The sequence below is a fragment of the Oryctolagus cuniculus genome, chromosome 5 (genome assembly GCF_051225735.1).
Source record: "Oryctolagus cuniculus isolate XC-2025 breed Fujian yellow rabbit chromosome 5, ASM5122573v1, whole genome shotgun sequence".
NCBI classification, from domain to species: Eukaryota; Metazoa; Chordata; class Mammalia; order Lagomorpha; family Leporidae; genus Oryctolagus; species Oryctolagus cuniculus.
This window is the reverse complement of record NC_142871.1, coordinates 23,842,888-23,859,883: the sequence shown is the minus strand read 5'-3', so window position 1 is coordinate 23,859,883 and position 16,996 is coordinate 23,842,888. Positions and strand designations below refer to the sequence as shown.

The following is a 16,996-nucleotide window of genomic DNA, read 5'->3' as shown; positions in this document are numbered from 1 at the left end:
TTAGTGGCCACGTAGGGGGCCTCTCTGTCTCTCTCTCTCTCTCACTGTCTAACTCTGCCTGTCACAAAATAAATAAAAAAAAAAAAGATCTAATATATTAAAAAAAGACCTATATAAAATTATTCTCTTACTGGTTTCACTCTATCAGCCAAAGTAGTGGCTCTACTGAATAGAGGACTAAATACTTGGGTATGGATCCTGACTGCCAACTTTATTAGTTTCATGAATTGAGTCAAATCAGTTAAGTTCTCTGTGCCTCAGTTTCTTTATCTGTAATCTGAAAGAGGTTGAAATTACTGATTTAGCCCTATATTTTATCAATCTTAGTGGAAATAATGAAGTTAACAAAGCTTGATCCTATAGTCATTTTTTCAATCATTTAAGAAATTCAGATAAAAATATACCTTTCTTCACCTTTTGTAATTGTAAATAACAATGATGGCATATTTTGTAAATAACAGTGATGGCACAGTTGAGTTTAAGGCTGTTTTGTGAATACCCTTAAATGATTTTAATTACTTATTACTCTATTTCATTCGTAGGTTGAGATGGATTCCCCTATAGAACAAGGAGGAAGGTTGCTTTTTTTTTTTTAATTTTTATTTTTTTTTTTTATTTTTGACAGGCAGAGTGGACAGTGAGAGAGAGAGAGACAGAGAGAAAGGTCTTCCTTTGCCGTTGGTTCACCCTCCAATGGCCACCGCTGCAGCCGGCGCACCGCGCTGATCCGATGGCAGGAGCCAGGATCCAGGTGCTTTTCCTGGTCTCTCATGGGGTGCAGGGCCCAAGCACCTGGGCCATCCTCCACTGCACTCCCTGGCCATAGCAGAGAGCTGGCCTGGAAGAGGGGCAACCGGGACAGAATCCGGCGCCCTGACCGGGACTAGAACCCGGTGTGCCGGCGCCGCAAGGTGGAGGATTAGCCTATCGAGCCACGGCGCCGGCCGAAGGTTGCTTTTAATTTCAAGTGGCATGTAGAATTTAGTGGGAAAAAAAAGGGAGCCCTCTTTTAGGTAGATTACCAAGTCAGCAGTTTGAAGTTTTTCACATAATAGTGTCTTAGAGCCTTTGAAGCTATAAAAAGAGAAAATATTTGTTTGCTGTATTCCCACTTCATTCTTTGCTTTGTCAGTGTTTCTTGTGATTTCAAGGCTTGGAGAGAAGGTTGACTATGGAATTTACTCCTGTCATGAAATAACAGTTTAACATTACCCGTCTGCAGCAATTAACCTGCATTGGTGGAAAGATAGGAAGATGAAAAATAAATGACTAATAAACTTTGGAGTTTAATAGGGCAGAAAAACGGTGTCTCTTTAGCCATGAGATAAAGTAACTAGAATGAAATAATTATTGAAAAATGAGCACAAAGTCTACAGTCATCCTGGTTTGAGAGAGAATATCTCTAGTTGGGAAAATTGCCAACATGGTAAGTGTTTCATGTTGGGCTTCTGGCAAGGAGAATGGTGGTAAAGAAGGAAGAGGAGTCCAGTCCAGCTCTCTGCTGTGGCCCAGGAGTGCAGTGGAGGATGGCCCAAGTCCTTGGGCCCTGCACCTACATGGGACGCGAGGGGAAGTACCTGGCTCCTGGCTTCTGATCAGCGTGGTGTGCTGGCTGCAGTGTGCCTGCCGTAGCAGCCATTGCCCAGGGTGGGGTTGGGGGGTTAACCAACGGGAAAGGAAGACCTTTCTCTCTGTCTCCCTCTCTCTCACTGTCCACTCTGCCTGTCAGGAAAAAAAAAAAAAAGGAAGAGGACATAGGGTTTCCTGTAAGAGAATTTGACACTGATTCTTTCTAGTTTGAGGATATTACTTACGGTTTTTGGGCAAAGGAAGGGCTGCTGTGCTTTAGAAAGGTTGATCTTGCCAAATGTTTAACATAGTTACTGGAAGCGTCACGGAAAGAAGGGGAGATCGGGTATGATGGCACTATTAATATTTCAGGCATGAATCAGTAAAGAATGGAACTGTTGGCAAAAAATGTTAAAAAGCAGGCATATATTTGGGCAGTTAGACATGCTGAAAAGCAGCCACTGGTGTCTGGTTATAAGGCTGTGGGAGAGAAGATAGAGAAGAAATGGAGGTGCTTCCAAAGTTTCAGAACACAAGATTTGGTGGTCAGAGGCCCTTCCCAGAAAGACTGAAGCTGAGGTTGGTTGAGGCTGGGCAGAGGGGGCAGTGGGAGCGGGATGAGAGTCACTTTCTGAAGATGAGTAGGTCAGCACCCTAGCCAGAGATGTCCAGCCAGCACCTAGCAATGTACTACTAAGCTAGTGTAGGAGCTCAGAGGTTAGGAGGCTGTTTGAGTAGATGGCTCTGGGAACTTAGATTTAAAAATGAATGCTTTTTTTTTAAGAAAATGGTTAATAATTTTTTAAGGTGAACAAATTCATTATCTCATATTTATAGATTTAGATGCATAGTGATACTTCCCACCCCACCTCACTCCTGCCAATGCTGCCACCCTCCCTCTTCCTGCCTTTCTTGTTCTGTTTTTTAATTTTTACAGTGATCTACTTCCAAAACAAAATCAGTGCTTGATGAAGCAGTCAGTATATATGTATTTTTTATAGTGGGGCCAAATACCACAGATATGTTGAGAGGAAAAAAAATGGCTGGGAGATTTCTTTTTAGCAAAGTCAGAGATCTGAATACATTTTTACTCTGAGGGAAGAGTCTATGGAGAGGACAAGATGATCAATATGAGACAGGACAATAATGCTTTTGAATTTTACTTCGGTATCTGTAGCATTGGCTAAAAAATGAAATTAAGGGGCTGCAAGGCTCCCCACATTAAATTATTGGATTGGTAAAAAAGGCCCTAGTGAAAGTTTTAGGATTTGTACCAGTTAGACTACATACATGGGAAGAAGGGTAAGATGCCCTTTTTTTTTTTTATTTTTTTTTTATTTTTGACTGGCAGAGTGGACAGTGAGAGAGAGAGACAGAGAGAGAAAGGTCTTCCTTTGCCGTTGGTTCACCCTCCAATGGCCGCCGCTGCAGCCGGCGCACCGCGCTGATCCGATGGCAGGAGCCAGGATCCAGGTGCTTTTCCTGGTCTCCCATGGGGTGCAGGGCCCAAGCACCTGGGCCATCCTCCACTGCACTCCCTGGCCATAGCAGAGAGCTGGCCTGGAAGAGGGGCAACCGGGACAGAATCCGGCGTCCTGACCGGAACTAGAACCCGGTGTGCTGGCGCTGCAAGGTGGAGGATTAGCCTATTGAGCCACAGCGCCGGCCAAGATGCCCTTGGAAAGAAGCCAATGGACATAATTGAGCTTGAGGACATAAGTGATATGAGTTTCCAGTACAGAGCAGTCACAATAAACTTCATGATGCTAGAACAACACTGAGTTAATTAATAATAATAGAGGGTCTGGCACTGTGGCGTAGGGGGTAAAGCCGCCACCTGCAGTGCCTGCATCCCATATGGGCGCCGGTTCAAGTCCCGGCTGTTCCACTTCCTATGCAGCTCCCTGCTATGTCCTGGGAAAGCAGTAGAAGATGGCCCATGTCTTTGGGCCCCTGAACCCACATGGGAAACCTGGAAGAAGCTCCTGGCTCCTGGCTTTGGATCGGTGCAGCTCCAGCCATTCAGCCAACTGGGGAGTAAACCAGCGGATGGCAGACTCTCTCTCTCTCTCTCTCTCTCTCTCTCTGTAACTCTGACTTTCAAGTAAATAAATAAATCTTAAAAAAAATGAATACTAGATTTCTTTGAAAACATTTGTCTTTCTACCTTCATCAGTTCAGTTAACCCCTTCAGGCTTCCTGGTATATGAAATGCTATGTAATTGTGTGTTTTTGAGCTGTGTTTCTATAGTCTGTCTTTTCCATGGAAAAATTTTATAGAATAATCTGTGAGGTGTTTATATGTGTATTTGATTTTGTAGCTTACCTGTGACTTAGTTTTCAGAATTAAAAACTTGAATTTTGTTTAAAAAACATTGTGATCATTTTTGACTTATAAATAATACCTGATTGAAAATCACACCGTTAGAATTTATTTAGATTTTCCAAAGCTGGTATAGAAGCTGGGGACTCAGATAAAGAAATTGGTGTGCTCTGTTCAGTGAAAGCTGCCAGATTTATAAGGGAATATAATAATAAAAGATTTATGATTTTGGTTTAGTCTAAAGATTTTTCCTTGTGTCTTTTAGCCCTCTGTTACATATTAGATTGAATTATAAGTACATGGAACAAATCCTAGTGGACAATTTGACTAAGGTTATTTTTGCTTTCCCAGTGTTAATTGAATATATTTCATCTTCCTTTTATATGTGTATATATGTCAATAATGCTGACAAATATTTAGTGAGTTTTAATTATTTTGAAACCTAAAATTGGAGATTTTATAAAGCCTAATTCTAAAACTGGAATGGGAAAATATCAATTTCTTACTGAAAACCTTTTGTTGACACTGGGGTGAGCAAACAGTTTTCTTTTCAGACAATACTTTTATAGCTATTTCACAGAAATTAAAGCCTGACGGTGTGACCAATAGTTCCATTGCATTGCCTCAAACTTTCAAAAGAAGCAAATATAGACTTGTAGAGTTATTAATTAAAAATGTTAAAGAGTGTTGGATTTTTATTTGAAGAATTTAATGAAATCCTCAAATTACATTTTTAAGCTAGTCCTCCTTTCTCATATTTTCAATTTGTTTACTATGGTGGTACAAGAGTTATTTCAACAAATTTCTGGAAACCCCTTCTTACTACACGGGCAGTAGTAAACAATTTTTCCTTAGCATGGTTTTCAGGGACATCTGCAAGCTTTCTGGCCATAGGGTACCACTCCAAACTCCTCCAAGTCAGATCTCCCTCTCTCAGCTCATCAAAGACCAGACTAAATAAATCCACAAATCACAATCTAACTTCAAACGTGAATCTGCAGTTCTATTCCACATCCAAGATGTTTCCAGTAGTTTAAAATAATTCCTCTTGAAGAAAAATCAGTAGACTTGCTAACAGTGATTTTGCATGTGGCTATAAGTGCCTGCCAGCCACTGTGTATTCCCCAACACTTGAGATTGTGCCTTGTGTAGTATTGGGATTGTGCTGTTGCTTCTCTTGCACACAGATCTTGGTGTGCATTGTGCCATCTGCATGTCTGTTTTAGGCTTTTCAGTTTGCAGTTTCTGGTTTGTATCTTATGTCTTTGTAGATCATGGAGAAAAGAGAGTTGGTCTTCACAGGCACAGCACTGACTTGGTTTCAGGCTTCCTGCAGGCCATTGTTGTCCCTTCTGCTGTGGAGTGTGTGGGTGCAGTGGGAAGATGAATTGAGGTGGACTGAGATGGTGGTTGCTGGCAGGTGGCCTTCAGGAAGAGGGCAGTTGGGTACAGTTGTGGTTTGCATAAGCGCTTCACATCAAAGTGGCGAAATTCCATTGTGGGGACCAAAGAATCAGCCAAGGGAATAGTAACTGATACAGTTTATCAGTTTACCTTCTGTTTCTTCCTGTGGCCTCAAATAAATGCCATTTTGAATAATACTGATCAATCTTATCTTTCTGACTTTGCATTCACTGCTCTGTTGTCTTATTCTGATTATAAATATGATCTTCAAAAAATTTTGGTGAAGCATATGAACCATGGTACACATGTAATATAAAATATGACAGTTTAGCCATTTTAAAGCTGCAGTTCAGTGGTAAGCACATTTACAGTATGGTACAAGTGTCATCACGATTCATATCCAGAAGTCTTCCATCATCTTAAAAGGAGACTCTATACCTATTATATAGTAGCTCCCCAGCCTACACCCCTCCCACTTGCTAGGACCCATCATTCTACTTCCTGTATCTCTGAGGTGTCTGCTCTAGGTACCACATGTGAGTGGTATACAATACAAAACATAAGGTGCTCAAGGTTCATGCAGGTTGTAGCATGTGACAAAATTTCCTTCCTTTGCAGGCTGAATTGCATGTATGTAACATTCCATGTATACCACTGTATTTGTAACCACATGCTCCATTCTGTGAGAGTAGTTCTAAAAGCTTATAGAAAATTGAATTAAAAGATAAATTTATTTTGATACAAAAATTCTTGAAATCCATGCATAAGAGGAGGCTTCAAAAGTTGATAGAAAGTGTGTCTCATTAATAAACTAAACAAACTTTTGTTCCAAAATAGACCTACCTTTTAATTCAACATTGCAAACTATTGAAGTCCTTCCTATTTGCATAATAAATTTTATTATCCATTCAGCCATCAGTGGACACTTTGGATGCTTCTAACTTTTGGCTATTGTAAATAATAAAAATAAATAATTTGAAATTAGTTCATGATTTTTCCATAATAGGCATTTTATATTAAATACTTGAAGGCCCCCTCATATAAAAATGACTTTTTAATTGTATATTTTATTCATTTATCATAGCTCTTGTCCCAGTGTATACTTTTTTTGAAATCCATATGCATATAGTATTCTTTCATTATTGGACTCCTGGGAGGAGGGTGATATAGCCCTTTTCTTTTAAATGTGTGAGGAATGCCAGTGCTTAAAACTTGCACTTTAGGGTGGCCTTGTGGCATTGCTGGAAAGGCCACTGCCTGTGATGCCAGCATTCCATATGGGCACTGGTTTGAGACCTGGCTGCTTCACTTCTGATTCGGCTCCCTGTTAATGGCCTGGGAAAAGCAGCAGAAGGTGGCCCAAGTGTTTGGACCCTTGCACCCATGTGCGAAGCCTGGATGAAGCTCCTGGATCCTGTCTCCTGGCTTTGGCCTGGCTCATCTCTGGCCATTGTGACCATCTGGAGAGTGAACCAGTGAGTAGAAGATCTTTCTTTCTCTGCCTCTCCCTCTCTCTCTCTCTTTCTCACTTTCTCTAGCTCTTTCAAATAAATAAATTAATTTTTTAAAAAACTGCCACCTGAACTGTTAGTTTCTGTCTCTTAAGCATTTTCCCAAATAAAAGGAAATCAGCATGAAAGAGTTATCTGTACCGCAAAGTTCATTGCAGCTCAATTCACAATAGCTAAGATATAGAATCAACCTAAATGCCCATCAGCTGATGACTAGATAAAGAAATTATAGTATATATACAGTATGGAATACTACTCAGCCATAAAAACAATGAAACCCTGTCTTTTGCAACAAGATGGATACAACTGGAAACCATTATACTTAGTGAAATGAGCCAGTCCCAAAGACAAATGCCACATGTTTTCCCTGATCTGTGTTAACTAATAGAGTACCTAAAAGGTAATCTATAGGAGTGAAATTTACACTTTGAGACTTGATGATTTTTTATAGCCTTTGTCTCTACTATTGAGGAACAGTGTTTTTTTCTTCATACTATTTGTTGAATTCTTTACTTTTGTAGGGTTAATCTTATGAGTATAAAGTAAACTGAAAATAAATCTTTGTAAAAGAGGAATAGGAGAGGGAAGAGGAAGAATGGTGGGATCATGAGTGGGAGGGAGGGTAGGATGGGAATTATCATTATGTTCCTAAATCTACATATACGAAATACATGAAATGTGTATAACTTAAATACAATTAAAAAAAAGAGTTATCATCTTTGGAAACTACTGAGCTGTTTTAACTATGCTTCTTTAGAATTTCCAACATTTTTAGCTTTCCCTTAATTTTTTCTCATTAATAGACATAGTTCAGGTAAAGCTCTTTCCTTATGAGTAGCTAATCAAGCTATGTGTCCTGCCTTATTAACTCACTGTCTACCTGGAACAATCTATTTATTTTTTATTTTTTTATTTTTTTTATTTTTTGACAGGCAGAGTGGACAGTGAGAGAGAGAGACAGAGAGAAAGGTCTTCCTTTTGCCGTTGGTTCACCCTCCAATGGCCGCCGCGGCCGGCGCGCTGCGGCCGGCGCACCACGCTGATCCGATGGCAGGAGCCAGGAGCCAGGTGCTTTTCCTGGTCTCCCATGGGGTGCAGGGCCCAAGCACCTGGGCCATCCTCCACTGCACTCCCTGGCCACAGCAGAGGGCTGGCCTGGAAGAGGGGCAACCGGGACAGAATCCGGCGCCCCAACCGGGACTAGAACCCGGTGTGCCGGTGCCGCTAGGCGGAGGATTAGCCTAGTGAGCCACGGCGCCGGCCTACCTGGAACAATCTAAACAGAGTAGAAGGAAACATTCTCTAATTTTCTTTTTGGTTGATGTATGACTGAGGTTTCTTCCCCCATATTGAACCTCGGTTCCTGCTCAGGGTTTCCTGAGGCCCAGGGTCACAGAGATGATGGTTCACAACTCTTATCTCCTTGCCACATGTTGGCTGTTGTGTGAGGAAACAGCCTGCGCTGGGAGATATAAGGTTCTGGGGCTCAGGACTGATTTAACGAATCAGAGCATGTAACTTCATGGGACATTCTCCCTGTAAAATATCCAGAATCCCTGAGCTATAGAAATAAGGATCTGCAACTGTTAAATTTGATTAATGATTACCATGTTATGGAAAATTGGTTATTGATTGAGAGCATATTGAATAAAAGGAAGTCTGACATACACATCAGAAATCATGGTCATTTAACGGGGAATCGAGGATGTTGTGAGGTGCTTTTTGTGATTTCAAGGAAGTAAAATAATCTTTTATTTAATCTATGGTGAGTTAGTTCTCTAGTTTGCCTCTTCTTCCATTTCTTATTTGTGAGGACTTTGGGATCACACTTCCTTTTCTATTGCATTTTTTTTAAAGTATTTTTTGTTTCCTTTATTTTAAAAAATATTTGAGAGACAGAGATAAAGAAAAAGAGAGTCAGGGACAGGAAGAGCTCGCATCCCTGCGAAAGCTGATTCTGGGTTGTGTCGCACTTGGCAGCCAGGGACTCAATCTAAATTTCCCATGTGGGTGTCAGGGACACAATTACTTGAGCCATCATGTTGCCTCCCGGGCTCTTCATGGCAGGACACTGCTTATATACAGAGGGAAAGAGAGAGAGAGAGAGAGAGAGAGAGAGAGAAAGAGAAAAAATATCTTTCATCTGTTATTCCATTTCCTAAATGCCCACAATAGTTGGGCCTGGGCCAGACTGAAGCCAGGATCCCAGGACTCAGTCTGACTCTTCAATATGGGTGGCAGGTCTCAAGTACTTGAGCTGCTTGCTGCCTCCCCACACCTTAGCAGGAAGCTGTAACTGGAAACTGACTGAGCCTAGGCACAAGCCCAGGGACTCCTATATTGGATATGGGCATCATAAATGCCTTCTTAACTGCTACACTAAGCACCTGTCCCTTCTTATTTTGTTTTAAATTATATTCCAGTTGGCACAGGGAAGATAATAATGTCTTATTCTTCTATGTGACATATTAATGCTCTGAAACTAAAGAGAGGGAAGGAAAATGGATTTCGAAGAAGGAATGAAGGCTGGATTTTCTATGGTGAAGTAATTCTGATCTTTCCTGAGCAGTCATGGTCAGAGATCTTCAAGAGGTCATGGAAAAGGTGTATTATGGAAAGCTATGCAAGGATTTCAAAATTTTTTTGTATCCAAGTAAACTTTGAATTCAATTTTTCATGTATTTTCTGAAGCACCTCAGACTAGACTGACATTCCTACCCTTCAAATGTTATGAATTCTCTCAGACCTGTTGGCTTTCAAAGGACTTGGAAAAGCCCCAGGATACATCAAAACAAGAAGAAATTTATTAGACATGCATCCCCATAAGTTTTCCAAGTTCTCTTAGGACCATCAAGCTTTGAGAGCATCTCAAGTGAACCAAAGTTGTAGTAAGGAAACTCGGTTTCCTCCCAAGTCAGTCTGCTTGAAAGCAACATAAATCTCAACTGTTCTAAGGCATATGCAAATGAATCCTCCTTTTTTTTTAATGGGTTTTTGGTTATTCAGATTGTATTCTGTGCTATAATTATATCCAACTGCTAAAAAAGACTTTTATGAATATAATGACACTGAAGAGGAAAGCAAGAGCTGAGGAACATTTGTGATGAGGGCGTCTCAGTAAGAGGGAGGTGTCTCCACGTGGTGAGAATCCAGGCAATGATGAAAAGTCAGAGATGGAGGGACAGACTTCTTCTTATCCAAATTTTCCCTGGAAATTCCAGAAGTAGGAGCTGTGAAATAAGAGCAAACATGACTGCCATGTCCATAGACCTTTACATGATCTTCCTTTACAGCAGAGATGTACCGTGTTGTTAGGGTTTCTCATCAATGTTGAACCATGGAAATTGCTCCTTTGTTAGCCAATAGTCTCATTTATCTTTACCTCATCTTAATAGTAATACGCTGATGATTAGTTTCCACAAATATTTCAGATACATTGTCAGAATATACTTGAGTTGATATTCTAAAGTTCTACTTTTTTAAAAAAAATATTTATTTATTTATTTGAAAGAGAGAGAGAGAGTGAGAGTTCTTCCACCCACTGATTCACTCCCCAGGTGATGGCTGCAACGGCCAGGGTTGAGCCAGACCGAAGCCAGGAGCTTCATCTGGATCTTCCATTTGGTTCCAGAGTCCCAAGCACTTGGACTATCCAGGCATATTATCACGAAGCTTGATCAGAAGTAGAGCAGCCCAGACTTGAACACATGCCCATAAGTGTTGCTGGTGCCGCAGGCAATGGCTTAACTCTACCTCACAGCACTGGCTCCTAACCTTCTACCTTTTAACGTATTTTTTTGACATGCAGAGTTAGACAGAGAGAGAGAGACGGAGAGAAAAGTCTTCCTTTTCCGATGGTTCACCCCCAAATGACCGCCAAGGCCGGCAGCCTGAAGCCAGGAGCCAGGTGCTTCCTCCTGGTCTCCTATGCGGGTGCAGGGACCCAAGCACTTGGGCCATCCTCCACTGCCTTCCCAGGCCAAAGCAGAGAGCTGTACTGGAAGAGGAGCCACCGGGACAGAATCTGTCACCCCAACCGGGACTAGAACCCGGGGTGCTGGTGCCACAGGTAGAGGATTAGCCAAATGAGCCGCAGCGCCAGCCAACATATGTTTTTAAAACTATATATATGGAATAATTCAGTTCTTTGCCTATGTTTCATTTCATATGTGCTCATTTAACAATGTAAATTGGAAGTGCCCATTTATAATTGTTTTATCTGTTGCATCAGTGTATTTCTTAAGGAATAAAGAAACTTGAAATATTACCTGCTTCTCCATTTTGGTCACACACATACTTCTTCCCTGGGAGTGTGGCACTGAGTCATCCATTGTTTTGCAGTGAGTGCATTGTCTCAGTGAGCACAGTTTCTTTCAGGTATCAACCAAGTAATCATCAAAATGAAAAGCAATATGAGTTCCATTTAATGGCCTGTACCGCTACACTAATATTCTTTTGAGTTCTGTGTGATGATTGACTGGATATTTTCAGTGATCTGTTCGTAGAGTTTTCATTCTTTTTTCCTCCTTTCAGTATCATTAATTCTTTCTAAATGGATTTATTCAACCCAGGAAACTGAAATACTCAACAAAAATGTGATTTTGGAGTTTTTTCGAAATGTCTTACCTAATCTAGACATGCAATTTGTGGATGTGTGGCTTTCCCAGTGGTTACAAACCCGACAATTTGGAATTGTGCACTTACTCCTCATGTAGGATCTCTGTCCTTAGCGTGCTGTACATTGAGACTTAATGCTATAACGAGTACTCAAACAGTATATTTCACTTTGTGTTTCTATGGGGGTGCAAACTGTTGAAATCTTTACTTAATGTATACTAAACTGATCTTCTGTAAAAAAAAAAAAAAAAGAAGAAGAAGAAATTATCAATTCCCAACTTGACTCTCACTGGGATTAAACATGACAATAGGTCTGATCTGATTTAATCATCATATAAAAAATCATCTATTATTTTTCACTGTATGTTTCTGTGTGGGAGCAAACTGTTGAAATCTTTACTTAATGTATGCTAAACTGGTCTTCTGTATATAAAGAGAATTGAAAATGAATCTTGATGTGAATGGAAGGGGAGAGGGAGAGGGGAGGGTTGCTGGTGGGAGGGACGTTATGGGGGGGAAGCCATTGTAATCCATAAGCCGTACTTTGGAAATTTATATTCATTAAATAAAAGTTAAAAAAAATGGAATTGAATAAGTTGTCATGAGCACTTGAGTTCAAACCTTTCAAATAGCTGGGAACCAACCCAGAAATATCGTTTACTCAGGAAGCTAAGTGGAAAAGCTCTGTTAGTACTTAGGAGTCTGCAGATGGCCTGGCACCTTGTAACTGTCATTGAAAAAATTTGTTGGTCATCCCTGTAGCATTGTGTGGGTGACAACTAAGACTTTACACCCATCTGCAACAGAGACATGACTGGTTTAGGTTAAATTCCTTCTGCTTCTAGCAGTATTGGTTCAGAAACAGTTAAGATAAAGATAATGGGAGAGAAATTTGTGAAGGCAATTGAAGAAAGTCTTTGCTTGTTGATTTTTTTCTTAAATAGCTTAATTGAGTTATAATTCACAGTCCATATTATTTACCCATTTAAATTGTGTAACTCAGTGGTATTTGTTTTAGTCAAGTCATCTCTCCATATGGGCGGGTTCTGGATCTGAATCTGTGCTAGACATATACATGGTCTTTCTTTCTTGTCATCATTCCCTAAACAATATAGCATAGCAGCAATGTACTTAACATTCACGTTGTATTAGGTATTATAAGTAATGCAGAGACGATTTAAAGTATCCAGGAATTTATTCCTAGGTAGATGAAAATACTCTGCCATTTTACATAGTGAATTGAACGTCTGAGGATTTTGGTGTTTAGGGTCTTCAATGTAGACTGTAATTGCTCGGCCTATTAGTATGTTTTCAATCTTTTGTATATATTTGGGAACATTATCACCTAGTAACATGACTTTTAAATAAAATCAGTGATATAAAACTTCCGGTTATTTGCCTTTGAAGTGCTTCTTACATTTTTCTTTTGATGTAAGACTATTTTCTGAATTGATAGATCTTTCACTATTATTAGCAACTTGCCCTTTTTTTTAAAATCCAAATTATTAAAATATTAAGGGCTAGTCTCCTAGTACAATTCCAGAATCAAATGAAATTAATTGGCTTTCAGCTGTCTTCTTTTTTATTTTTCATTGATATATATATGTATAGATTATAAAATTGGAAATTATATTATATTTTATATTATACAATAATGCATATTTCTTGCAAGACAGGAACAAATGAATATAAGAGTATGTAAATGTTAGGAAGTGAGGTATCTACTGCTCTGTAATTCTTCACATCCCAGTGTTACAACTCCAAATAATGCTATTTCCCATATGCTCTTCAGGAATATTTGTATAGTTATATGAGTATTTATATTTTCATATATAATTTTTAAGAAATGGGGGCTGGCATTGTGGCATAGTGGGTAAAAGCTGCCTGTCTGCCATGGTGGCATCCCACAAGGGTGCTGGCTCAAGTCACCACTGCTCCAGTTCAGATCCAGCTCCCTACTAATGCTCCTGGGAAGGCAGCAGAGGATCAGGTTCTTGTGCCATGGCTCCCACGTGGGAGACCTGGAAGAAGCTCCTGGACCCGGGCTTCAGGCCAACCCAGCCCCAGCCGTTGTGGCCTTTTGGGAAGTGAGCCAGCTGACAGAAGATCTCTTTCTCTGTCTCTGTCTCTCCCTCTCTCTGTAGCGCTGCCTTTCAAATAATGAATAAATCTTTAAACAAACAAAAAAGAAATGTTGTTATCCTATACATTATATGTGCTTCAACATCTTTCCTTTCCCCTCCACTTGTGATTAACTTTGGGTAATGAGGTAACTCATTTCTGCTTCTCTGTTTGCTTTCGCAGCCAGAGAGCTCTGGACTCATTTACAATTGCCAGGAGCCCTGTGCTCATTATAGTCGCCTGCTATAGCCCCAACCCTCTGGTTTAATTTTTTCTCTCCTTTTCCTAGTATTCCTTTAAAAGCTTTTTTAAAAAATGTTTTATTATGGATTCTTTTTGGAAGCCATTTTTAAAAATTTAATGAGTAGCAGGATGTAATAATTATGACTAATAGGAGAGATATGGTTGACCTTATCTACCAGATATTCTTAGATACTTCTCTGTGTAATTTTAGCACTTTAGAAGCTGTAAGTGTCAAGATAATACTTGGGAAATTGCTTTTCAAAGTGATAATTTGTATCAAAATACTCCAAAGGGTTAATAGAGTTCACAAACCAAAGAACATTTTTGTTTTTTAAAAGCTAGTCATAACACTATAAAAAATCTAATACTTTTCTAGTTATAACATTTCAAACAATTTCGAGGCACAGGAATATTTTCTTTAAAAACAATGTCCATCACTACCCTAAAATGAGCTCCTGTGCACCTGCTGTCCTTATGGATAGGTGACGTGGTTGTTTATGCCCTATTTAAATAGAAACGTATTTCATAATTATTTTTCATTCTTTCAGACTGCAGTGTTTTGTTTTGAATGTGGTAATTGTGGATTTTATCATGGTGGGAAAGGCTTACCTCTAGGTCCTGGATGCTTCCCTCAAATGTGGAATCTAGGTAGGACGTCACTAGAATTTCTGTTCACCATTGAAAAGTCACTTAACATAGGTCTTTGTGCACAATTTGTAATAGCACTGTATTCATTTTCTTACAAAGAATTTAGGTCTTGGATATATCTGTTTGGAAAATTACAAATTGAATTGGTTTTCAAGTAATGAAAGTTTCTAACCTGTGCTGTAGTTACCAATGATATTTAAATTTCATCTTGAAAGTTGTGTATGTATTTTGCTTTTCCTGTATTTGGTGCAGACAAGTTTGAAATCTAATGTGAGAGCTTCAAAAAGTTCATGGAAAATGCATAGTATGAAAAAATGACATAGATTTCAATTTTTTTTTGCACCAAAATAAACTTACCTGGTAATTCCATTTTCCATGAACTTTTGAAGTCTCCTTTTACGAAGTTGTGACTCTTCTTTGTGATCCTTTTAGAAGGCAATGTTGTGAACTAGCCAGTCTGTCACTCTCAGGTGAATTTAGTCCTGGAATTCCACTGCTACTTAATCAAAAGAACTTGAAGTAAATGCTGTGATATTCTTATATTTGCTTTATGCAGCAGTCAGGATAAGCTGTCTTCAATACAGTGTCCTTCACAATCTAACTTCTTGAAATTGCTTCTACTCACATTATTTTGAAACCCTTACGTTTCATTTTCCTGAAATGCTGCAATCTAATTTCTGCTTCAACCATGACAACAGTGTCAACGACAAAGATTGTCAGTGACCTTGCTACTTACCTCCTCCCTGGCCTTACCTAACTTAAACTTTTTGTACCATGGTGCACTGACATTACTCTCTTTCAAGTAGTTTGATCTTAGGTTATCACATCTTCTTAATTGCTACATTGGCTATTTCTTCTCTATCTCTATTTTCTTTCCTTTGTTTATTATTTAATTAATTTTCCTCATTTTTATCTGGGTTAGTGCCCCAGTATCTTGCAGAAGCTCTTGCACAGCGTGTATCATCAAGCTTTGAGATGTCAAAGCAGAGTCTGTAGGGGAGATTGCCTGGAGACGTTTTGGTGTTATTCTGGCCACCAGTCATGAGGAATTCTGTGGTGAGAGACAGAAGGGGAGGAGGTAAGGGGAGGGAAAAGGATTACCAGGAAAGGCTTTTCTATGTGCCAGAGGTGACACAACTTTAAGATTTAGAAAAATGGCTAAGTGACAAAGTAGTTTCGACTTAAAAGAGAGAAAAAGAAAACTAAGAGATCGTTATACTCATATTGAAATGGAAGAAACATTAGCTTTTGAGAGTGTTTTTTTTAAAGATTATTTATTTGAAAGGCAGACTTACAGAGAGGCAGAGGCAGAGAGAGAGAGAGAGAGAGAGAGAGAGAGAAAGAGAGGTTTTCCATTTGCTGGTTCATTCTCCAAATGGCCTCAATGGCTGGAGCTGGGCTGATCCAAAGCTAGAAGCCAAGTACTTCTTCTGGATCTCCCAAGTGGGTGCAAGGGCCCAAGGGTGTTTGTAGAGTGAGGGAAGGAAGAACCAGGCCTTCTGGGGACACGGGTGAGCCCCACGGTACCCTATGTCCTTGGAGCTCCCATACAGGGAGAGGGTGGACCCACGGCAGTGACCATCCGTCCGCCCACCAGCACTTTAGGCTTGTCAATGCAGAAACCCCAACTCATAGGCTCTTAAATAAACAACACAAACCCAGCCCCCCAAAACCTGTGGGCCATGCAGGAGTGATAGCTTTAGGTATAGGTGGCTCCTGGTGTCCCCAGCCTGATCCTTAGGTCATCCACCCATCCTGAATCAAGCATCCCTTATGTGGGGTGCCCAGGGCCCTCATTGGCCAGGCTGGATCCCGTGTCCTTCCCTGTGGGGGAGGGGAGAAGATGTCCCTAGAACAAGGCCCCGGGCTGGGCTTCCAGGAGGTCAGATCTCCAGAAGCCACAGGGCAAAGCCATTTTCAGGGTGCTGGGAGGTGGAGTAGGGGTGCTGCAGGCACCTGGGATGGGCATCTCTGCTCTCTGGGTCCCCTCCTCCGCATCTTATAACTATTCCCAGCGCTCCCTGCACCCCCTCGCTTCAGCCTCTCTTGAGCCATCGTCTATGGCTTTCCCACGCCATAGCAGAGAGCTGGATCAGAAGTGGAGCAACTGGGACTCGAACCCACCCCCATATGGGATGCTGGCTTTGTAGACAACGGCTTTACTGGCTATGTCACAGCTCTGGTCCTGAGAGTGTGTTTATTCTGTGATGAAAGAGGAAATTAATGCATGTCATGGCCATTTCTTAATAGAAAGAAAAAATATGGGGTGAGCATTTGACATAGTGCTGAAGATGCCTCTTGGGATGCCTGCATCCTGTATCTGAGTGCCTGAGTTTAAGTGCTGGCCCCACTATTGATTCTAGCTGACTATATGTTCCCTGGAAGGTGATGGCCCAAATAATTGGGTCTCTACCACCCAAATGAGAGAACTAAATGTGTTCTCAACTTCTGGCTTCATCTTGGGCTAACCATGGCCATCGTGGGTCTTTTAGTGGGTGGACCAGTTGGGGAGAGCTCTTTCTGTCTCTCTTTCAAGTAAATAAAACAAATAAATAAAAAT

General features: G+C 40.5%; 1 protein-coding gene across 16 annotated transcripts in view; it reads left to right on the top strand.

Annotated features, from left to right (window-relative positions):
- Positions 1-16,996, top strand: part of UTRN (utrophin) — a 580,255-nt gene that overhangs the window by 347,113 nt on the left and 216,146 nt on the right. The window contains exon 51 of one of the 16 annotated variants that reach the window (XM_089333665.1): positions 3,470-3,942. The exons of the other annotated variants lie outside the window; for them this stretch is intronic. Coding sequence (XP_089189791.1) covers positions 3,470-3,526 — 57 coding nt within the window. The 3' untranslated portion in view covers positions 3,527-3,942. Of the gene's footprint in view, positions 1-3,469; positions 3,943-16,996 lie in introns of those variants that run through there. 16 annotated transcript variants of the gene reach the window in all.